This window comes from Pongo pygmaeus, chromosome 6 (genome assembly GCF_028885625.2).
Source record: "Pongo pygmaeus isolate AG05252 chromosome 6, NHGRI_mPonPyg2-v2.0_pri, whole genome shotgun sequence".
Taxonomy (NCBI): domain Eukaryota; kingdom Metazoa; phylum Chordata; class Mammalia; order Primates; family Hominidae; genus Pongo; species Pongo pygmaeus.
Window position 1 is genome coordinate 27205519 of NC_072379.2, and position 19708 is coordinate 27225226.

The window sequence follows — 19708 nt, forward strand, 5'->3', positions numbered from 1 at the left end:
TTTATCATATGCCAGGTATACATCAATAAAGCTGCTTTTACAAGAGTACAGTGAGATTAAGTAACTTGGCCAAAGTCTCACTATAACAAAATGCCATAGAGTAGATTCACCACATTTTTTTTTCTTTTTTTGAGACGGAGTCTTGCTCTGTCGCCCAGGCTGGAGTGCAGTAGTGTGATCTCAGCCCACTGCAACCTCTGCCTCCCGGGTTCAGGGGATTCTCCTGCCTCAGCCTCCTGAGTAGCTGGGACTACAGGTGTGCACCACCACGTACAGCTAAATTTTGTATTTTTAGTAGAGACGGGGTTTCACCATGTTAGCCAGGATGGTATCGATCTCTTGATCTTGTGATACCCCAACCTCAGCCTCCCAAAGTGCTGGAATTACAAGTGTGAGCCACTGCACCTGGCCAGATTCACCACATTTAATGAGTCTTCTATGATTGGGTATAGAAATTTTGTCAATTAGACATAGGCATGGGCAAGGACTTCATGTTTAAAACACCAAAAGCAATGGCAACAAAAGCCAAAATTGACAAATGGGATCTAATTAAACTCAAGAGCTTCTGCACAGCAAAAGAAACTACCATCAGAGTGAACGGGCAACCTACAAAATGGGAGAAAATTTTCGCAACCTACTCATCTGACAAAGGGCTCATATCCAGAATCTACAATGGACTCAAACAAATTTACAAGAAAAAAACAAACGACCCCATCAAAAAGTGGGTGAAGGACATGAAGGCACTTCTCAAAAGAAGACATTTATGCAGCCAAAAGCACATGAAAAAATGCTCACCATCACTGGCTATCAGAGAAATGCAAATCAAAACCACAATGAGATACCATCTCACACCAGTTAGAATGGCGATCATTAAAAAGTCAGGAAACAACAGGTGCTGGAGAGGATGTGGAGAAATAGGAACACTTTTACACTGTTGGTGGGACTGTAAACTAGTTCAACCCTTGTGGAAGTCAGTGTGGTGATTCCTCAGGGATCTAGAACTAGAAATACCATTTGACCCAGCCATCCCATTACTGGGTATATACCCAAAAGACTATAAATCATGCTGCTATAAAGACACATGCACATGTACGTTTATTGCGGCACTATTCACAATAGCAAAGACTTGGAACCAACCCAAATGTCCAACAATGATAGACTGGATTAAGAAAATGTGGCACATATACATCATGGAATACTATGCAGCCATAAAAAATGATGAGTTCATGTCCTTTGTAGGGACATGGATGAAATTGGAAATCATCATTCTCAGTAAACTATCGCAAGAACAAAAAACCAAACACTGCATATTCTCACTCATAGGTGGGAATTGAACAATGAGAACACATGGACACAGGAAGGGGAACATCACACTCTGGGGACTGTTGTGGGGTGGGGGGAGGGGGGAGGGATAGCTTTAGGAGATATACCTAATGCTAAATGATGAGTTAATGGGTGCAGCACACCAGCATGGCACATGTATACATATGTAACTAACCTGCACATTGTGCACATGTACCCTAAAACTTAAATTATAATAATAATAAAATTTAAAAAAAAAGAAATTTTGTCAATTAGAAATAAAACTGTGATGCAATCTCTCTAGCTGTTTGGTATCTTTAATTATATTGAAACCTATTTCCCTTTTCCTTAAGTTCCAAGAAGTAGAATTACTACATGGGTCAAAGAGTATGCACATTTCTAAGGCTATTAAACACGTGGGTCTCCAGGAAGCTTGTAGCAAGACCATGCCATCTGTTCCTTTAATTAGCCCATGTTCCACCTGAACACTTCCTTACCACAAAGGGGTAAATAAGTTCCCTTTTATCTCTTATTTTAGCCCATGATTTCCCCATTCCTTACTTCCTGTGGAAATACAGACAGTGGAAGGGTCCCTCTGAGCTCTTAGTCTGCCAGCCTGTGAGATGAGCTTAGGACCCATCTCTCTCCTTGGTAGCTGTGAGGCATGAGGACAGCAGTAGTGGGCAGAGCCTTCCATGAGGACATGGGCCTTGGTCCAGTCCACTCTGGGATGCCCTTGGCTAAAATCAGCTCCCTGCGAGCCTCATGCACCAGGGGCAGTGCACTACCTGCTCCCACAACTAGGGAACAGTGCTATTCTCCCCCGTTTGTTGGTGTCCACCTCTAGAACGCCCTTCGGGTTGATTATGATGTTTCTGGACATCTTCTTGTACTTCCCAACCCACAGTGAGATGGTGAGCTGGCTGGGGCTCCCTGTGTACATGAAGGTCTCACTGTCCCACTTTTTCCATTCCAAACACCTACAATCACAGGACAGAGGCTAAGCTGGCCCCACAGAGGATCCCAAGAGCAGCTCACAGCCCTGCTTTCAGAAAGACGGAGCTGGGAAACAAACCCAAATCCAGGCACTGGGAGAAACAAAACAAGGAAGAGTCCCCCTGTTACCTCCTTGGCTAATGAGGCCTGCAGAAAAGCTAACAAGTTGCTACACCACAAGGCAGAATGAAGAAAGAACTAGAATATAGGAGCAAGGTGTTTTGAAAACATTAATTCCTTTTTTTTTTTTGAGACAGTTTCGCTCTTGTTGCCCAGGCTGAAGTGGAATGGCGTGACCTTGGCTCACTGCAACCTCTACCTTTGGGGTTTGAGTGATTCTCCTGCCTTAACTCCCTGAGTAGCTGGGACTACAGGCGTGTGCCACCAAGCCTGGCTAATTTTTTGTATTTTTAGTAGAGATGGGGTTTCACCATGTTGGCCAGGTTGGTCTTGAACTCCTGACCTCAGGTGATCCACCTGCCTCGGCTTCCCAAATTGCTGGGATTACAGGTGTGAGCCAAGGCGCTCAGGCTGAAAACATAAATCCTAACTGGGAAGTTTGAAAAAGGTTTTGTAATGGTGATAGTAGTGATTGTAAAAAAGCATTACCACTACTGGGTATCCTCACTATGCTATGTGTCTATTGCGCACTGTCTTGTTTGATTCTCACAACAATCCCAGGAAGTTAGGATGACACCATTTTGTAGATGAGGAAACTCAGTGGCAAAATAACTTGATCAAGGTCACATAACTAGTAAATGGCAAAGCCCAGATTCATAGCCAGGATTGTTGAATTTCGGGTCTGGAAGAATCGATGGGCTCGTGGTAATAGTCCATAGGATAATAGCTAACACTTATTGAGGCTTATTACATGCCAAGCCCTGTTCTAAACATTTGTATGTGTTAACTCATGTATCACCTTGAGAGAAAGAAAAGGGGCAAGGAAGGACCACCAAGCCAATGAAAGAAAGAGCTTTTGCAAAACCTCTAATGTAAGTGACTAGAGCTCAAACACAGAGAACAAATGTCCCAGGATGACAAGCCCATTAGGAACATGGAAGGAAGTGTTCCCTTCCTACTGAGATGAACAAGAGCAGGAAAAGTGGAGAAGATCTGTTGTTTTGACCTGCGACCACCCATTTTTTTTTTGAGACTGAGTCTCACTCTGTCATTCAGGCTGGAGTGCAGTAGGATGATATCAGCTCACTGAAACCTCCGCCTCCCAGGTTCAAGAGGTTCTCCTTCCTCAGCTTCCCGAGTATCTGGGATTACAGGTGTTTGCCACCACGCCTGGTGAATTTTTGTATTTTTAGTAGAGACAGGGTTTCTCCATGTTGGCCAGGCTGGTCTTGAGCTCCTGACCTCAGGTGATTTGCCCGCCTCAGCCTCCCAAAGTGCTGGGATTACAGGTGTGAGCCACTGCGCCCAGCCCCTTTTCATCTACTTCTAACAATCCCTGTCTTCCTTTGGCTCAGGTAAGGCTAATTCTACTCACTGTGCCCCAGAAGGCACATGAGTAAAGGCTGATTTTATCCTCCTGGCCACAGAGACAGGTTTAGAGACGGGCCTATGACCCAAATCAAGCCAACAAGACTGGTTCTAGGAAGGGCACTCTGCCTTTGTGGGAGTTGCTAAGCTGGTTGACTGTAAGCCAGAAAACATCTGGGGCCTCTACAGGAAGACAGGCTGCAAAGAATGAAGTCAACCTAGAGAAAAGCAGAGACAAGAAATGGCAGATGTATGAAAAGATGGAAATGGGGAAGAGAAGGATCCTGGATCCAGCCATGCCTGATCTAGTTTTACTCCTGGACTTTAAAATCCCTTCTTGCTCAAGCAAGTATGATTTAAGCTTCTTTTACTTGCAGCCAAAAGTCTGGTCAAATACTGGTCAGGCCTCCTAGAGAAAATTGCACTGGAGCTGGCCAGGCAAACAGCTCCACATGGAAAAGGGCTTTCCTACTATAAGAGGCCAGGGAGCTGGGAGGGGGCAGGTGTTGATGATGGGATTCTTGTGAGTAAGGGGTGAAGGAACAAGTGGTCGAATTCCATGGCCAAACATGCCTCCCTTCCCAACTCTGCAGCCCCAGGACTTGATACAACCCCAGAGGTGGGAGGGACTGGGTTGGGGCACTGTATTTAAGCTGGAGAGTCACATGAAGTGAATGCAGAAGTCAGAAAGCGTGAGGCACTGGGTGGATTGGATCCTGACTAGAGCCAGCCGAGATTTTAGGCAGGGAGCCAATGCCATGAAAGCTCACTCTTGGGACTATGTGTAGGTCAAAGAGAGGTGAGAGGTACCTGGAAAAAGGGCAACTGGTCAGACAGCTATTACAACAGGCCAGGGATGAGGCAACAGGACCAGAACTACAGGAGGGAAGGGAATGGATGGGAAAAAAATCGTCAAGAATTGTGGCTCTGAAATCAGGGTAATCTGGATTCCAGCCCCATTGACTAGCTAGGCCATCCTGGACACACGACTCAGAGCCAGAAACTCAATTTTCCCCATTTGTAAAACCGGCACAAGACCTACCAGGGTTGCTGTGAGCATTAGAAATAATGGACATCAATGGCTCATGGCAGGTCCAGGGCAGTGGCTAGTCCAGCTGGGCCTCTTGTCTTCCTGCCCACAGTGAACCCTGCAGTTTAGTTGAGGTTAAGAAGTGCTGACTAGGCTGCTTGGAGCCAGGACTCATTGGCCAGAGGTGAGTCAGATAAGTGCCCCTGATTTCCAAGAGCTCATACTCTGATGGAGGAGACAGGAAGAAAAATGGAGAATCTGAACTCGTGGAAATAGCTGGGAAAGAAGATGCAACTGAGGAGAAAGGGTAGGCAGGGCACTGGGGCTACGACTGTGACCAGCAGAACCAAGGGCAGCAGGCAAAGCGCTTCGAGACTCTGCCTTCCCCCAACCAGATCCGAGGTCTCATCCCTCATAGGAGCGGCTCTCCCCATCCATGTTCGCGCTCTTGCTGCAGCACCCGAGGCGGAGCTCACAGAATACAGAGGCTGCTATGCCTATGGAAGGGTGGCAGCAGGAAACAGAAGCTCTCTGCAACCTGATGCCAGCAAGAAAGGAACAGAAGGAGGGGCAGCGGGAGCGAAGAAACAGCCCAGGCCCCACAACCAGGCCAGCTCTGGACGCAGAATAGGCTCCAACTGGGACATGGAACAACTGCACTTGTCAAGGAGTGAACCCTCCGTCACCAGAGACTGTGAGGCTCTTCCCTCCGGATCCTGGGCTGAGTTCCACCTTTTTACTTTAGTCCTCTCCTCTAAACCCGACAGAAGCACCTTGCTCAAAACTCAAACCTGGCAGCAAGGCCCCTCTCCAACCTAGCTCCAAGCTGGCTTTCGAATCTTCTCCCCCTCCTGTCCTACGCTTTCTCCTTTCCCGGCCTTTGCTCATACTAGTCCTCCCACCCACACACCTTCGCCCAATCATTTCCTCCATTTCCCAATCGCTAGGCCCAGTTCCGCCTCCCGGAAGCCTTTCCTCCTTCTGAGACGCTCGGGCCTGGTGAGTTACCTGACTGTTGGGCACCTTTCTCTTAAGATTCTTGTTTTTGTTTTTGTTTTTTGAGAAGGAGTCTCGCTCTGTCGCCCAGGCAGGCTGGAGTGCAATGGCGCGATCTCGGCTCACTGCAACTTTTGCCTCCCGGGTTCAAGCGATTCTCCTGCCTCAGCCTACCGAGTAGCTGGGATTACAGGCGCCCGCCACCACGCCCAGCTAATTTTTGTATTTTTAGTAGAGACGGGGTTTCACCATGTTGGCCAGGCTGCTCTCGAACTCCTGGCCTCGAGTGATCTGCCCGCCTCGGCCTCCCAAAGTGCTGGGATTACAGGCGTGAGCTGTCGCCCCGGCCAGATAACTACAATTTTGAATTTTGCCTGTGCAGCCATGAAGAGCATGAATTTTGAATCATTAGCCTACAGTTAGGGCAACAACATTTCAGAGAAAACACATTATAATTATTAATAAAGAGCTTTGATGAGAAAGTTTTAAGGAATAAAAATGTAAATAATACTAGAGAAACTTAAATTATGCTATTGATACATTGCTGCTCTTATTACATAAAATAGTAAGGCTGTAATCTAGCCTTTAGAAGAAAAGTCTTACATTTCTAAATACAAGGACAATGTAAATATAGTATGTAGGGTATAAAACATTGGTATATAAAAAATTAGGAATAAGTTGTACTAACATTCAGATAAAGGTTTAGGAACATGGATGGAAATGCTAATAATAATATTCTGCCTATAGTTAATTAAACATACAAGCCAAATATGTTAATAAATTATTAATTATATGTTACTTCATTTTAACATATACATTCAAGCATGTTATTTTAGAACTTTTGAAACCAAAATTACAGACAAATGTGACATATGACAATTCAGAAAGTGAAAACACAGCCATGGTAATCTTCATATTAAAGAAGACAGAAGTATAAGATAATAATTGGAAATAAGGTAACAATTGGGAATTTACTATATATATAACAATGTTCTAAGTTTTCTTATGACAAAAGTTTTTGCAGGAAATTTATGAAATGAGTACATACAGTAAACTCCCTATAGTACAGGCTGTTGGCATATAGAGTTTAAATTTCTAAGATTAGGTCCTACTAGGAAAGAGAAAAATTTTAAGTGAAATAATTTAATAAGACACTTTGTGCACATAAAATTTTTTAGTCTAATTTTTTGTAGAATTATGTTTTAAACCTCCATAGGACTTGAAATTACACAGCAGAAAATGTGTCATCTGTCCCTGGTGTCCTGGAATTTCTTTGTGTCTTTTTTTTGGACGGAGTTTTGCTCTTGTTGCCCAGGTTAGAGTGCAGTGGCACAATCTTGGCTCGCTACAATCTCGGGTTCCCAGGTTCAAGTGATTATCTTGCCTCAGCCTCCTGAGTAGCTGGGATTACAGGCGTCCGCCACCACACCTAGCTAATTTTTGTATTTTTAGTAGAGGGGGGTTTCGCCTTGTTGGCCAGGCTGGTCTTGAACTCCTGACTTCAGGTGATCCGCCCCCCTTGGCATCCCAAAGTGCTGGGATTACAGATGTGAGCCACAGCACTTTCTTATGTTATTAAATCACCAGATTTCATAAAAAAAAATCACAGGGCATATAAAGAAGGCAGAAAATAGGCCCTACTTGAAGGAACAAAATAAATCTCCAGAAATGGAATCTTAAGAAGTAAAGATTTTTGCATATCTGATAAAGAATTCAGAATTATCATCTTAAGCATGCTCAGTGAACAAAAAATAAAACACAAATAGACAACTAAATGAAATTTTAAAATAATGAATGAGCAAAATGAGATAAAAATTATTTTCAAAAAGCCAACAGATATTGTGGAGTTGAAAGATGCAATAACTGAGTTTTATAAATTCACTACAGACACAACAGCAAACTTAATGAAGCAGAAGGAATCAGGAAATTGAACATTATTCACAAGTATTGAGTCCTGGAAGCCAATTTTTAAAAATGATGAAAAAAATAAGGATGAAATATGAGACTTACTGGACACCATCAAGTAGATCAATATATTTATAAAAAGAGTCTTATGGCCGGGCGTGGTGGCTCACGCCTGTAATCCCAACACTTTGGGAGGCCAAGGTGGGCAGATCACGAGGTCAAGAGATCGAGATCATCCTGGCCAACATGGTGAAACCCCATCTCTACTAAAAATACAAAAAGTGGCAGGTGTGGTGGCTCATGCCTGTAATCCCAGCACTTTGGGAGGCCGAGGCGGGCGGATCACGAGGTCAGGAGATCGAGACTGTCCTGGCTAACACAGTGAAACCCCGTCTCTACTAAAAATACAAAAAAAATTAGCCAGGCGTGGTGGTGGGCGCCTGTAGTCCCAGCTACTCGGGAGGCTGAGGCAGGAGAATGGTGTGAACCCGGGAGGCGGAGCTTGCAGTGAGCCGAGATCGTGCCACTGCACTCCAGCCTGGGCAACAGAGTGAGACTCTGTCTCAAAAAAAAAAGAAAAAATACAAAAAGTGGCTGGGCATGGTGGTGTGCGCCTGTAGTCCCAGCTACTGGGGAGACTGAGGCAGGAGACTCACTTGAACCTGGTTGCACTGTGAGGTTGCACTGAGCTGAGATCATGCCACTGCGCTCCAGTCTGGCGACAGACTGAAAGTCTGTCTCAAAAAACAAAAAAAAAAACGAGTGTTATAAAAAGAATAAAAGAATATAGGGAGAAATGGCTTAGAAGTTAGTTGGAAAAAATGGGAGGTTCTGATAAATTTTCACATTTCAAAATGATGAAACAAACAATACTACCAACCAAGAATAACTGATGCAAGAAAAATTGTAATTCAAAAATTGGAAAAAAAGAAAGACTTTTAAAGGTTTAAAAAAAAAAGAGCTAAGGGTGTTCAACACCAGGATATTTCTAGAAAAAATGTTAAAGAGAGTTCATTATGTTGAAAAATGAAATGATGCTGGACAGCATCATAAAACCATATGAAAATATTAAGCTCTCTGTTGAATGTAAATATAGATGCAGATATACAATTTTCCGCAATAATAATGATGGTGCCTAAAATTGCTAAATCTTGACTTGTCTTGGTGGCTCATGCCTGTAATCCCAGCACTTTGGGAGGCTGAGGCAGGCCTATCACTTGAAAAGTCAGGAGTTGGAGACCAGCCTGGCCAATATGATGAAACCCCATCTCTACTAAAAATACAAAAACCAGCCAGGTGTGGTGGCAGGTGCCTGTAATCCCAACTACTCAGGAAGCTGAGGCAGGAGAATCACTTGAACCCAGGAGACAGAGGTTGCAGTGAGCTGAGATGGCGCCGCTGTTCTCCAGCCTGGGCAACAGAGTGAGACTCTGTCTCAAAAAAAAAAAAAGGTTAAATCTCTGTTAATATACACACAATATATAAGGATATAAATTGTGATGTTAGTAAGAAAGTGGGAAAAATTTTAAAGTATACATTTTGTATACTATTAACATGAAGTTGAAGGCAAAATCCATTTGCCCTGGGGACCTTAGCACTGGGCAAGGGAGTAGGCAAAGCTGCCATTTTCTTTTCCTCTGTTCTTCCATCTCCCCCATCAGAATTTTTCTTGGTCTGCAGGAATAGTCAACAGGTCCAGGCTATGTCCTGTCACATATACATACACACACACACACACACACACACACACACACACTTGCAGGCTGGCATGGTGTGTATGGATAAAACCTGGAATTTAAAAAATTTTTATATTTCCTAAAAGTGGGAAACAGAATTTTCAGCATAATTCTCAGGACTTTGGGCTGGGGAAAGGGTAAGTCCTTGCTTGCTGCCATGTGGTTTCTCATCAGAGTTGTTGGGGCCTTCTCCCTGCAGGAGTCCCCCAAGGAGATGGTGCAGGAGATTTACCCAGTGCTCATGGTGTCACTGCATCTGATGACATGTGTCACTGTGCCTGCTTGTCACTGCACCTGGACAGCAACATACCAGACCACTTCTCAGAGCTGCGCAGCATTGAGGAGCTGCAGGAGGGCTCAGCGCTGTGCACGATGGAGGGCTGGTTTGGAAGTTAGGTGGTCTGTCCTGGGGACAGCCCCCAGAAGCAGGGCCAGGCAGCACCTCACCACCCTTTCTGGGGTTTCTGTGTCACAGATGAGCACATGAAGGTGGGTCTGGAGCCCAGGTCTGCATCTCAGGCTGTCACACCAGCACCTTCTGACCTTCTCTCCACTACTGGCCCATGACTTAAAGAACAGAGTTGTGATTCTAAAAAAAAATCAGGCAGTACTGAATCAGGGCTTCACATCAGCCCAATCAAAATTTGTAAGGATAAATGATGTTTTGTAAAAAACAAAAAAAAAGAAGCAAAAACCAAAAAACTTTAAAAGTTTCAGTCTTTTAATGAGGAAGTCTATGCAGTACTGCACCACCAACTGGTGTGGTGAAATTGGCTTAGGTGTAAAGCAAAAGCTCTCATGTACTCAAGTTCCCTGGGCAGGAGCCACTTGTGTTCCTAGGACCTACCTGCTTGTTAAGAGCAGTTGTGAGGAAGATCTGTAGCTCAATGGTGTCTATAGCTGTTCACAGAACCTTTCCTCTTTCCTAAAAGAACCACCACTAAGCCGGGCGTGGTGGCTCACCCCTGTAATCCCAGCACTTTGGGAGGCCGAGGCGGGTGGATCACAAAGTCAGGAGTTCGAAACCAGCCTGGCCAAGATGGTGAAACCACATCTCTACTAAAAATACAAAAATTAGCTGGGTGCGGTGGTAGGCATCTGTAATCTCAGCTACTCAGGAGGCTGAGGCAGGAGAATCACTTGAACCCTGGAGACAGAGGTTGCAGTGAGCTGAGATCATGCCACTGTACTCCAACCTGGGTGACACAGCAAGACTCTGTCTCAGAAAAAAAAAAGAACCACCATTAAAATCCCATGATGAGACTGGAAAGGAGGAGGCATCACCACCCAGGCTGTGGTGGGAAGGCTGGAGGAAACACCTAAACATGTGCAATCCCAATGCCCAGCTGCCAGGTCCAAATCCATATCCCCCCAACATCAGGTACCCTGGAGGTTCCAATCATGCCAACCTACCACCTACCAATACAATCTTTCCTCCAGGCCCCTTTTCTCCCCAACCAGGAGCTCCCCAGGGAAATCCAGCTTTCCCTCCAGGTGGGCCCCCTCATCCTGTGCTATAGCCAGGGTATTCAGGATGCCTACCCTCCTTTATACCCACCACCTGCCCCTGGAATGCCTCCTGTGAATCCCTTGGCTCCTGACATGTTAGGACAAGGAGTGATAGTGGACAAGAAGATGCAGAAGGCTGGGCACAGTGGCTCATACCTGTAATCTCAGTACTTTGGGAGGGCGAGGTGAGTGGATCACCTGAGGTCAGGAGTTTGAGACCAGCCTGGCCAACATGGTGAAACCCCGTCTCTACTAAAAATACAAAAATTAGCTGGGTGTGGTGGTGGGTGCCTATAATCCCAGCTACTTGGGAGGCTGGGGCAGTAGAATCGCTTGAACCTGGGGGGAGGAGGTTGCAGTGAGCCAAGATGGCGCCACTGCACTCCAGCTTGGATAACAGAGCAAGACTCTGTCTAAAAAAAAAAAAAAAAAAAAAAGACGAAAAAGAAAAGGAAGAAAGCTCATAAAAAGATGCACAAGCACCAGAAGCATGGCCCGCATTCCCCCTCTTCCTCCTCCTCTTCCAACAGTGACCTGACTGAATACAGGCTCTGGACCCTGTATTCGGACCCTGTATTCAGACCCTCAAGTTGCACCAGTTCTGCTCTCCCATCAAGCTTCAGATCCTATGTTGTACTAGGGGAAAGCAGCCCCTGTGCTCCCCACCCCTACCCCTGCCCGGTCCTCACCCTGCAGTTCAGCCTTGAGTGCCTAGAGAAACTGGGAAGAGGATTGCTATGGCACAACTGTCTTCTTGCTGCTTGGACACATCATATAGCTGATGAATTTAGCAGGGGAGCTATTTTGCAAAGATGATGAGCTAAATGTTGAAGACAAGTTTAAGATCTGTAAAATGTTATGTTTTACTGCTTCTTCTAATATTTGTGATTGGGGCCAGGTGTGGTGGTTCACGCCTGTGATCCCAGCACTTTGGGAGGTCGAGGCGGGTGGATCACTGGAGGTCAGGAGTTTGACACCAACCTGACCAACATGGTGAAACCTTGTCTCTACTGAAAATAGAAAAATTATCCTGATGTGTGAAGGGGTGGGTTGCCCCTCCACATCTGTGGGTGTTTCTCGTTGGGTGGAACGAGAGACTTGGAAAAGAAAGAGACACAGAGACAAAGTATAGAGAAAGAGAAAGGGGCCCAGGGGACAGGCGTTCAGCATACGGAGGATCTACGCAGGCCCCGGCCTCTGAGTTCCCTTAGTATTTATTGATCATTATCCGGCGTGGCAGGATAATAGGGTAATAGTGGAGAGAAGGTCAGAAGGTAAACACGTGAACAAATGTCTCTGCATCATAAACAAGGTAAAGAAAAAAGTGCTGTGCTTTTGATGTGCATATACATAAACATCTCATTGCCTTAAAGAACAGTATTGCTGCCAGCATGCCCCACCTCCAGCCCTAAGGCGGTTTTTCCCTATCTCAGTAGATGGAATGTACAATGGGCTTTACACCGAGACATTCCATTGCCCAGGGATGAGCAGGAGACAGAAGCCTTCCTCTTATCTCAGCTGCAAAGAGGCGTTCCTTCCTCTTTTACTAATCCTCCTCAGCACAGACCCTTTATGGGTGACGGGCTGGGGGACGGTCAGGTCTTTCCCTTCCCACGAGGCCATCTTTCAGACTCTCACATGGGGAGAAACCTTGGACAATACCTGGCTTTCCTAGGCAGAGGTCCCTGCGGCCTTCTGCAGTGTTTTGTGTCTCTGGGTACTTGAGATTAGGGAGTGGTTTGAGATTAGGGAGTGGTGATGACTCTTAACAAGCATGCTGCCTTCAAGCATTTGTTTAACAAAGCACACCCTGCACAGCCCTTAATCCATTTAACCCTGAGTTGACACAGCACATGTTTCAGGGAGCACAGGGTTGGGGGTAGGGTTATAGATTAACAGCATCTCAAGGCAGAGCAATTTTTCTTGGAACAGAAAAAAATGGAGTCTCCTATGTCTACTTCTTTCTACACAGGCACAGTAACAATCTGATCTCTCTTTCTTTTCCCCACAGTGTGGTTGTGGGCACCTGTAATCCCAGCTACTTGGGATGCTGAGGCTGGAGAATTGCTTGAACCTGGGAGGCAGAGGTTGCAGTGAGCTGAGATTGTGCCACTGCACTCCAGCCTGGGCGAAAAAAGCAAAACTCCGTCTCAAAAAAAAGAAACAAACAAAACACTTGTGATTTGGGGGTTTTGTGGAAATTTAATTACGATGAAAAATCTATATCTTTTTTGTAATGTTGGCATACTTGGGTAATTTTGTGGCAAATACATTTCCCAGTGGACCTTTTGTTGGTGGCACTAACAGCAAGGTTGCTGGGAAGTGGAGTCCGTTTGGTGGATGAGCTCTGACTGACTGCCGTTTTGGAACCTCACCTCTACTCATGCTGTCTCAAGTCCTTGTCTTATTCTCCAACTCTCAGTTCAAATAAGGTTATTTCTCCTGGGAAAAAAAATTCTGTGAAACGCACACTGGATGACAGTGCTGAAGTTGGGTGCCCTGGGAAGTCCTCAGGACACCCCTGCATGAAGGCTGCCCCAGGAGAGCAGCGCAAGGTTGTGGAGGTCTCAAAGCTCTGAAGACCCTGCCTACCGAAGACAGGAGTGCACACAAAACAGTTGGCCCGTGGGCTCCCCAAGACCTACGTGTACCTCGGAGGCATTTGGCAGAAGATTCTTTGTGAACAAAAATCTCTGCCCACTAGGAGGCAGGAGTGTGGGGGTGTGTGTGTGTGTGTGTGTGTGTGTGTGTGTGTGTGTGTGTGTGTTGAAACCAGAACTCCACCTTATGTGTTCATTGTGGAATTTGAAAATGGAAGCCTAAAGTTGAAAATTAAAATCACCCATGATAGCTGTAAACTATTTTCTGTGCTAGATGGGTTGTTCCAGGGTGCAGGGTCCTGGTAACACCCTTCTTTCTCCCTTTCTGAAAGAATTACACACACTGCTGAAGACCTGAATCCACAGGTACCATGTCCAAGCCCTGCTCAAGAGCCTGGACCCATCTGCCACCTTCAGCAGAGTTGACTGAAGCTGCTTGTCCTTCTTGAGCATTTTCTCCAGTGGTGACCTGAGAGGGGTGGGAGGTATTGGTGCCAGGACTGAACAGAGGGAAAAGGAGCATGGAGGCCAGGGGCTGAGGACCAGGCCTTCCAACCTGGAGGGGCCTGGCCCTGAGACACCCAGACCAGGGTCACATTTAGGTAGAAAGACAGCTGGCCCTGGGTGGCCCTGTGCTGACCACCAGCCTCGGGTTCCTCACAGATATACAGTTATCATAGATATTCAAACAGTGGGAATTGGAAGAATGGCTTGGAGATGGGCCCTGTCAACTGTGGGTCGCTGATCCTGCCAGGGACCCAGGAGGGGCCATTGTGTCTCTAGAACCATGACTGGAAGGTGGAACTCCCATGGGGAGCAAGGAAGAGGGTCCTCGTTGGGGTGGAGGGCCACACACCAACAAGCCTGGCTTATTCAAGCTTGGCCATTCCTGAAGCACTTCCAGTGCCTACCATGAGCAGCAGGAACCCACCCACTGGGAACTGCAAGATGCATGGAGACCTCATGTACCTGTTTGTAATTACAGCCAAGGGCCAGTAAGGCAGCATCACTGCATCCACATGGGGCTTTTACTGGAACCAGTAAGTCTCTACCAGCCCCCCACAGGCTCCTGGGATGCCACTTGTTCTGGGTCTGTGGACAGACAACCAGGGCACTTACTTAGTGCCCACCCACTCCTTGTAGGCCCATAGCCTATCACTCAAACCCAAGCCCACTAGCCCCGGCTTCCCAAGCCATTCCCACTGGAGCTGCTCAACCACATCAGCCTGAACTTCACAAAACCCTTTGTCATGCCATAGAAAAAAAAGGTGATGGCTTTGTCCCACTGCCCCTGCCTTGTGTCATGTCATGTGGGGATATGGGATGAACTGGCCAGCCTAACTCCAGTGCTTCTGCCCAAAAAACTGCCTCCACTGCCTGAGTCCCCTTCTAGGGGGCTGTCAGTCAATGTGGGAGAGAGCAACCCTGGGAGGGACCCCATCTGCTTCTGACTTCAGTGCCAAGAAGAACTTAGAGCAGGTAGAGGTCTCAGAGAAGAAGGCTGTGGCAGGGCTCTGAGCTTGGTGGGCTGTGTATCTCCCTCTCCACTGCCTGCCATGGGGCCTAGCACCACCCATTCAAGAGGAAAACCATCCCATTCCAGGTGTGCAGCTGGACTGCTCCCCAGGCAGGGGCTCCCATGACACTGCGTGTTCACAGAGGATGTCTACACCTTGAGGCTGAGCTATGAGGAGAACATTCCTGAACAGGTGCACGCAGACTGGCCCTGCCCTCACTGGGAACCCCCTTCCTCCTGGGTGCCGGACAGAATTTTGTGCCCTTTTCTGGAGGCTCCATGCTGGTCAGTTCATTTGGAAGTCTAGGGCTATCAATGAAGAGGTTAAAAAAAAAAAAAGAGAGAGAGACTTCTCACAGCAGGTTGTGGGGCACAGCCTGAGCCCTTGTCTTCCTGGTCCCTCTGCAGACCCGGGATTGTAAGAAGGAGCTGCAGATAATGAGGGAACTGCTCTGCCAGAACTGGCCTAAGCAGCTGCTTCAAGAAAGAGCCGTAATCAAGGTGCTTAGAGCCCCTGGTGACTGACTGGCAGCCTCAGGCCCATCTGCCATCTGCGGGCAGGCTTTCTTGTGGACAGGAGGAAAGCAAGGAAAGCTGGAATGAGCCGAGCCCTCTCAGGCACCCTTAATGCTGTCTAGGGTTTCCTGCAAGGCCTTCTAGCCTTCTGCTTCCTGGCAGGCCACCCATGCACCTTTTTCTGGCCTCTTTGAGACCTTGATTCCCTGGAAGGAGAGGACTCTACTTCCACTGTGCTGAGTGGCCAGGGCCATCCAGCTTCCCACCCTCTACTAACAACCATGGGGCTCTCACCTGGGCACACACTGCCTAACCATGCCCCTTCTAAGGCAGGAGCTCATTTATCTTACACTTTCAGCTTACTAGAACTTAAAAGTTATCAGCGCTGTTATTAAGATAGAGAAATGATGAGGGGAAGGTTACTTTCCGAGTATTCCCCTGTCGGGGGCAGGGAGTAGGGAGGCAAGTCAGGGCCTGTGGTTGTGCCTTTTGCCGTGCCTGAGGGCAGGCAGGCCAGGGCTGGGCACATGAATGTCTGGGGGACCACCACTGAGGACTCCCTCCTCCTCACTCGGAGCTATAACCAGGCCAGTCCATAATCTTACCATGGAGATCATCAGCACCAGTGACAGCGTAGGCGGGGCTGCCGAGGATGCTGGGGGAGAGTTCCCAGCCTGTCCTGGCAGCCGGTCCTTGCCAGGGGTGGCTCATAACTCAGCCTCCGAGAGAAGCAGGCAGACATCTCTGCAGGAAGCTGGGTGGCTGTGGCTCAGGGCAGCCCAGCCCCACTGATGGTGGAGTGGAACTACCTCCCATCAGGCTGTGTCTCCACAGCCCACCCTTGGAGCCAGGAGGTGATTTACAGTGTGTGCAAAGCAGTCAGCTCCATCAGATGCACGGCCTTCAACATTCAATTCAACTCGGACATCTCACCAGAGAAGCAATGGGGACCGGCCAGTGTAAAAGCCCTGCAAAGTTGGACAGAGCCTCACGCTGGGGGGTCTGGGGTCCTCAGTGCTGGCGGGCCTGTCTGCCCATCTGAGCACTGCTCCCTGGGACTGTGTTTGCGGCCTCCTGAAGGAGGGCTGTGGGCTCCTCAGTGAGGTCCTGAGCCTGTGGAACATGCCTGAGGCCACGCTCATGGGGATTTGCACCTACGTGCACCTCCTTGACCATCCCACTACATTATGAGTAACCGTGCCAAGGCGGGTGTCGAGTACCCTCTGGGCTGTATCAGCAAAGGCTTTTGGGCCTGGCCTGGGATTGAAGGATGGCAAATGAGGGGTCTGGGGTTGCATTGTCACCCCACATGGTAGCAGGAAATGAGAGCGTCCAGGCCTACAGGACTGGAACCCTATCGAGGGGGTTAGGGGGCTGTTCACTTCCCCCCAGGCCCATGTGGAAGAGTGGAGGGAGTCTAGGGGGACCCTGGGGAGACTCTTGTTCTGTCTGGCATCCCCCAGCTCCACCCTTTGATAACCATTTCCTTGGGAGAGCTGAGGAACCTCTTGTGCTCCATTGAGGCAGGGCCTCCCCTCACAGGGTATTGGCAAGGAGGCATTCTGAGACTCTGAATGAGAAGCTAGCACAGTGCCTGACAAGTACTTGTGGGAGCTGTCATCCTCTGTAACCATCATGTGGCCTTGTAGTGTTCAGACTGCCTGGCCTGGGGCTTGGTGAGGCTGTTTGGGGGTCAGCTGATTTAGGTTCCCACTCTTTCCTCAATCAAACAGTGTCTCTGGTGTTTGTTTATTTATGGGTTTTAAAAAACCTAAGATTTCATTTATAGTAGTTTCAAGCTTGTATGTATTTGTATAGATTTTATTAGAAGAAAGAGGGCTTAAGGAAACAACATTTTTGGCCATGCGCGGTGACTCATCCCTGTAACCCAGCATTTTGGGAGGCTGAGGCATGCGGATCACCTCAGGTCAGGAGTTTGAGACCAGCCTGACCAACATGGAGAAATCCCGTCTCTACTAAAAAAATATAAAAATTAGCCGGGCATGGTGGCGCATGCCTGTAATCCCAGCTACTCGGAGGCTGAGGCAGGAAAATTGCTTGAACCTGGAAGGCAGAGAGGTTGTGGTGAGCCGAGATCAAGCCATTGTACTCCAGCCTGGGCAAGAAGAGTGAAACTCTGTCTCACAAAAAAAAAAAAAAAAAAAAAAAAAAAAAAAAAGAAAACAGAAAAAGAAAAGAACATTTTTAGAAGTTCTCAGTGGGGCATAGACTTCCATGTCACAAATGCTAATGTTGACCTTCTCTTGCTGCCTTTGCACAAAGTATATATAGGAAGTGCAGCCAGAGGTGACAAGGCTCAGTGTCTAGAGCCGTGCTGCTTGGGCTTGCTTGCTGGCCTGCGGCCAGGTGAACTCTGGGTGTGAGGTCGTGCCCATCCTGGATCTACAACCCCCACTCCCTCTCCCAGGCCCTGTGTAAACAACACAAGGCAGTGCTAATGAGCAGGCTAGTAATGGGCCTCAAGCACCCCAATACCATCCAGGAAGATCTGAATGCCATCTGTGGCTGGGGCTGTGTGGAGACAGGGGCTGTGGCTGCCTTGGTTTGTCATGGCCCCACCACAGATGCACTTGTCCTGTGCTGCTTCACCAGCAGCGAGCTGTCCATGGCCCTGAGCCTGTCACACCATGCTTGCTACCTCATGCTGCTCTTGTGTGAATAAATTATCCTGAGATGGCGCTGCTGGATGTTAGTGCTGGAAAGGTGGCAGCACCTTTGTCCTGGGGGATTAGGAACTGACCAGATCCTTCCTGACTGCCCCCCAGAACAAGTGGGGGCTGGTACTGCATTGAATGATGACCCCCCCAAAATGTGTTTGCACTGGCTCAATGAATATACAATGCAGAGGCCTAAAATGAAGACACATGAATCGTGTTATGTGGAGCTGGGAAACAGGTGCCTCTCAGGTATCTCATCTTCCCCAGCAAGTGTGGAATGTGTCCATGCCCATGGTGTGTGACCTGTCCTTCTTAACTTGTACACAACTCCAGGTCAGTTCTGAGTGAAGGACATGCAGATGAGATTTCTCAGGTCATTTGTATGCTTGACATTATGGCTGCTGCTTTTGCTGCCCCTGCCCCTAGGCCCGACCTAGCTTAAAGTCTAGGCTTTAGGTAAAAAAGGTGGAGGGCTTCCTGTGTCCTGTGATGGGAAGTCAGAGATCCCTGGGGGTTGGGGTGCACTTTAGTTTTGTGGCAGGATGAGAGCTGCAGTGATTTTATTAATTGTGATTGGCCTGGCCTGGTCATAGCTCCGGGTGAGGGGGAGGGAGTCAGCGGTGGTGGTCCCCCAGACATCCACGTGCCCAGCACTGACCTGTCTGCCCTCAGGCACAGCAAAAGGCACAACCACAGGCCCTGACTTGCCCCCCTACTCCCTGCACCCCAGATGGGAATACTCGGAGGCTACAATCTGAATGTATTTTTCTACCGTTTTAATCTGAACTGCCTAACACACCGTGGAGATAGGATGGGTGACGGGCTTTGGGGGAACCAGGGCAGGATCATGGATCCTGGGGGAAAGTTAAGGACACAGGAGTGGTTTTCACCTTTCTGTGGAGCCCAGCTCTCTACCGGGTCATTGCCACACAGCACCTTTACAGAGACTAGCTCTGCGGTGATTGGGAATCCCAGCAGCCCCGGGCTGCTCCCTGTCCCCTGCTGCCTGTGCTCCTTCCCTTGCCCTTCAGAGCCCACACGAAAGAGGAGGTTGCCACCCTGTGAGCCTGAGGGAGCTGTGTCTGACTGGAGCTTCTGCCTGGGGTATTCCAAAGAGCTACTTATGGGTATGGTCTGTCCAGATACCTTGTTTCAAGAAGAAAGGATGCAAGCTAGCAAGTGTAGCATCCCCACAGCTGATAAATATGTGTTTCTTATTTTTAAACCATCACATCTTTATATCACATTAGAATAAAGTTTTTAAAACCTGCTGCTCCAGCCTCACCTGTGTGTTCTGTGACCCAGTCTCACAATCAAACTGAGTTTGATTGTGAGTGCTGTTGTTAGAAATGTTACTAAGAGAGGAATATGTATAAATTAGATCAAATTTAAGGTTATTCTTATAATGCCACTTGAGTGGAAAGTAAGAGGGTGGA

General features: G+C 47.7%; 1 protein-coding gene across 1 annotated transcript; it reads left to right on the forward strand.

Annotated features, from left to right (window-relative positions):
* The first annotated feature begins 10778 nt into the window (after positions 1-10778).
* On the forward strand, positions 10779-18277 carry LOC129041486 (proline-rich protein 13-like). The gene is given in 5 exon segments (XM_054497044.1): positions 10779-10990; positions 10992-11097; positions 11410-11535; positions 15487-15570; positions 18023-18277. Coding segments are annotated over 5 exon segments (783 nt in total).
* Positions 18278-19708: the final 1431 nt, after the last annotated feature.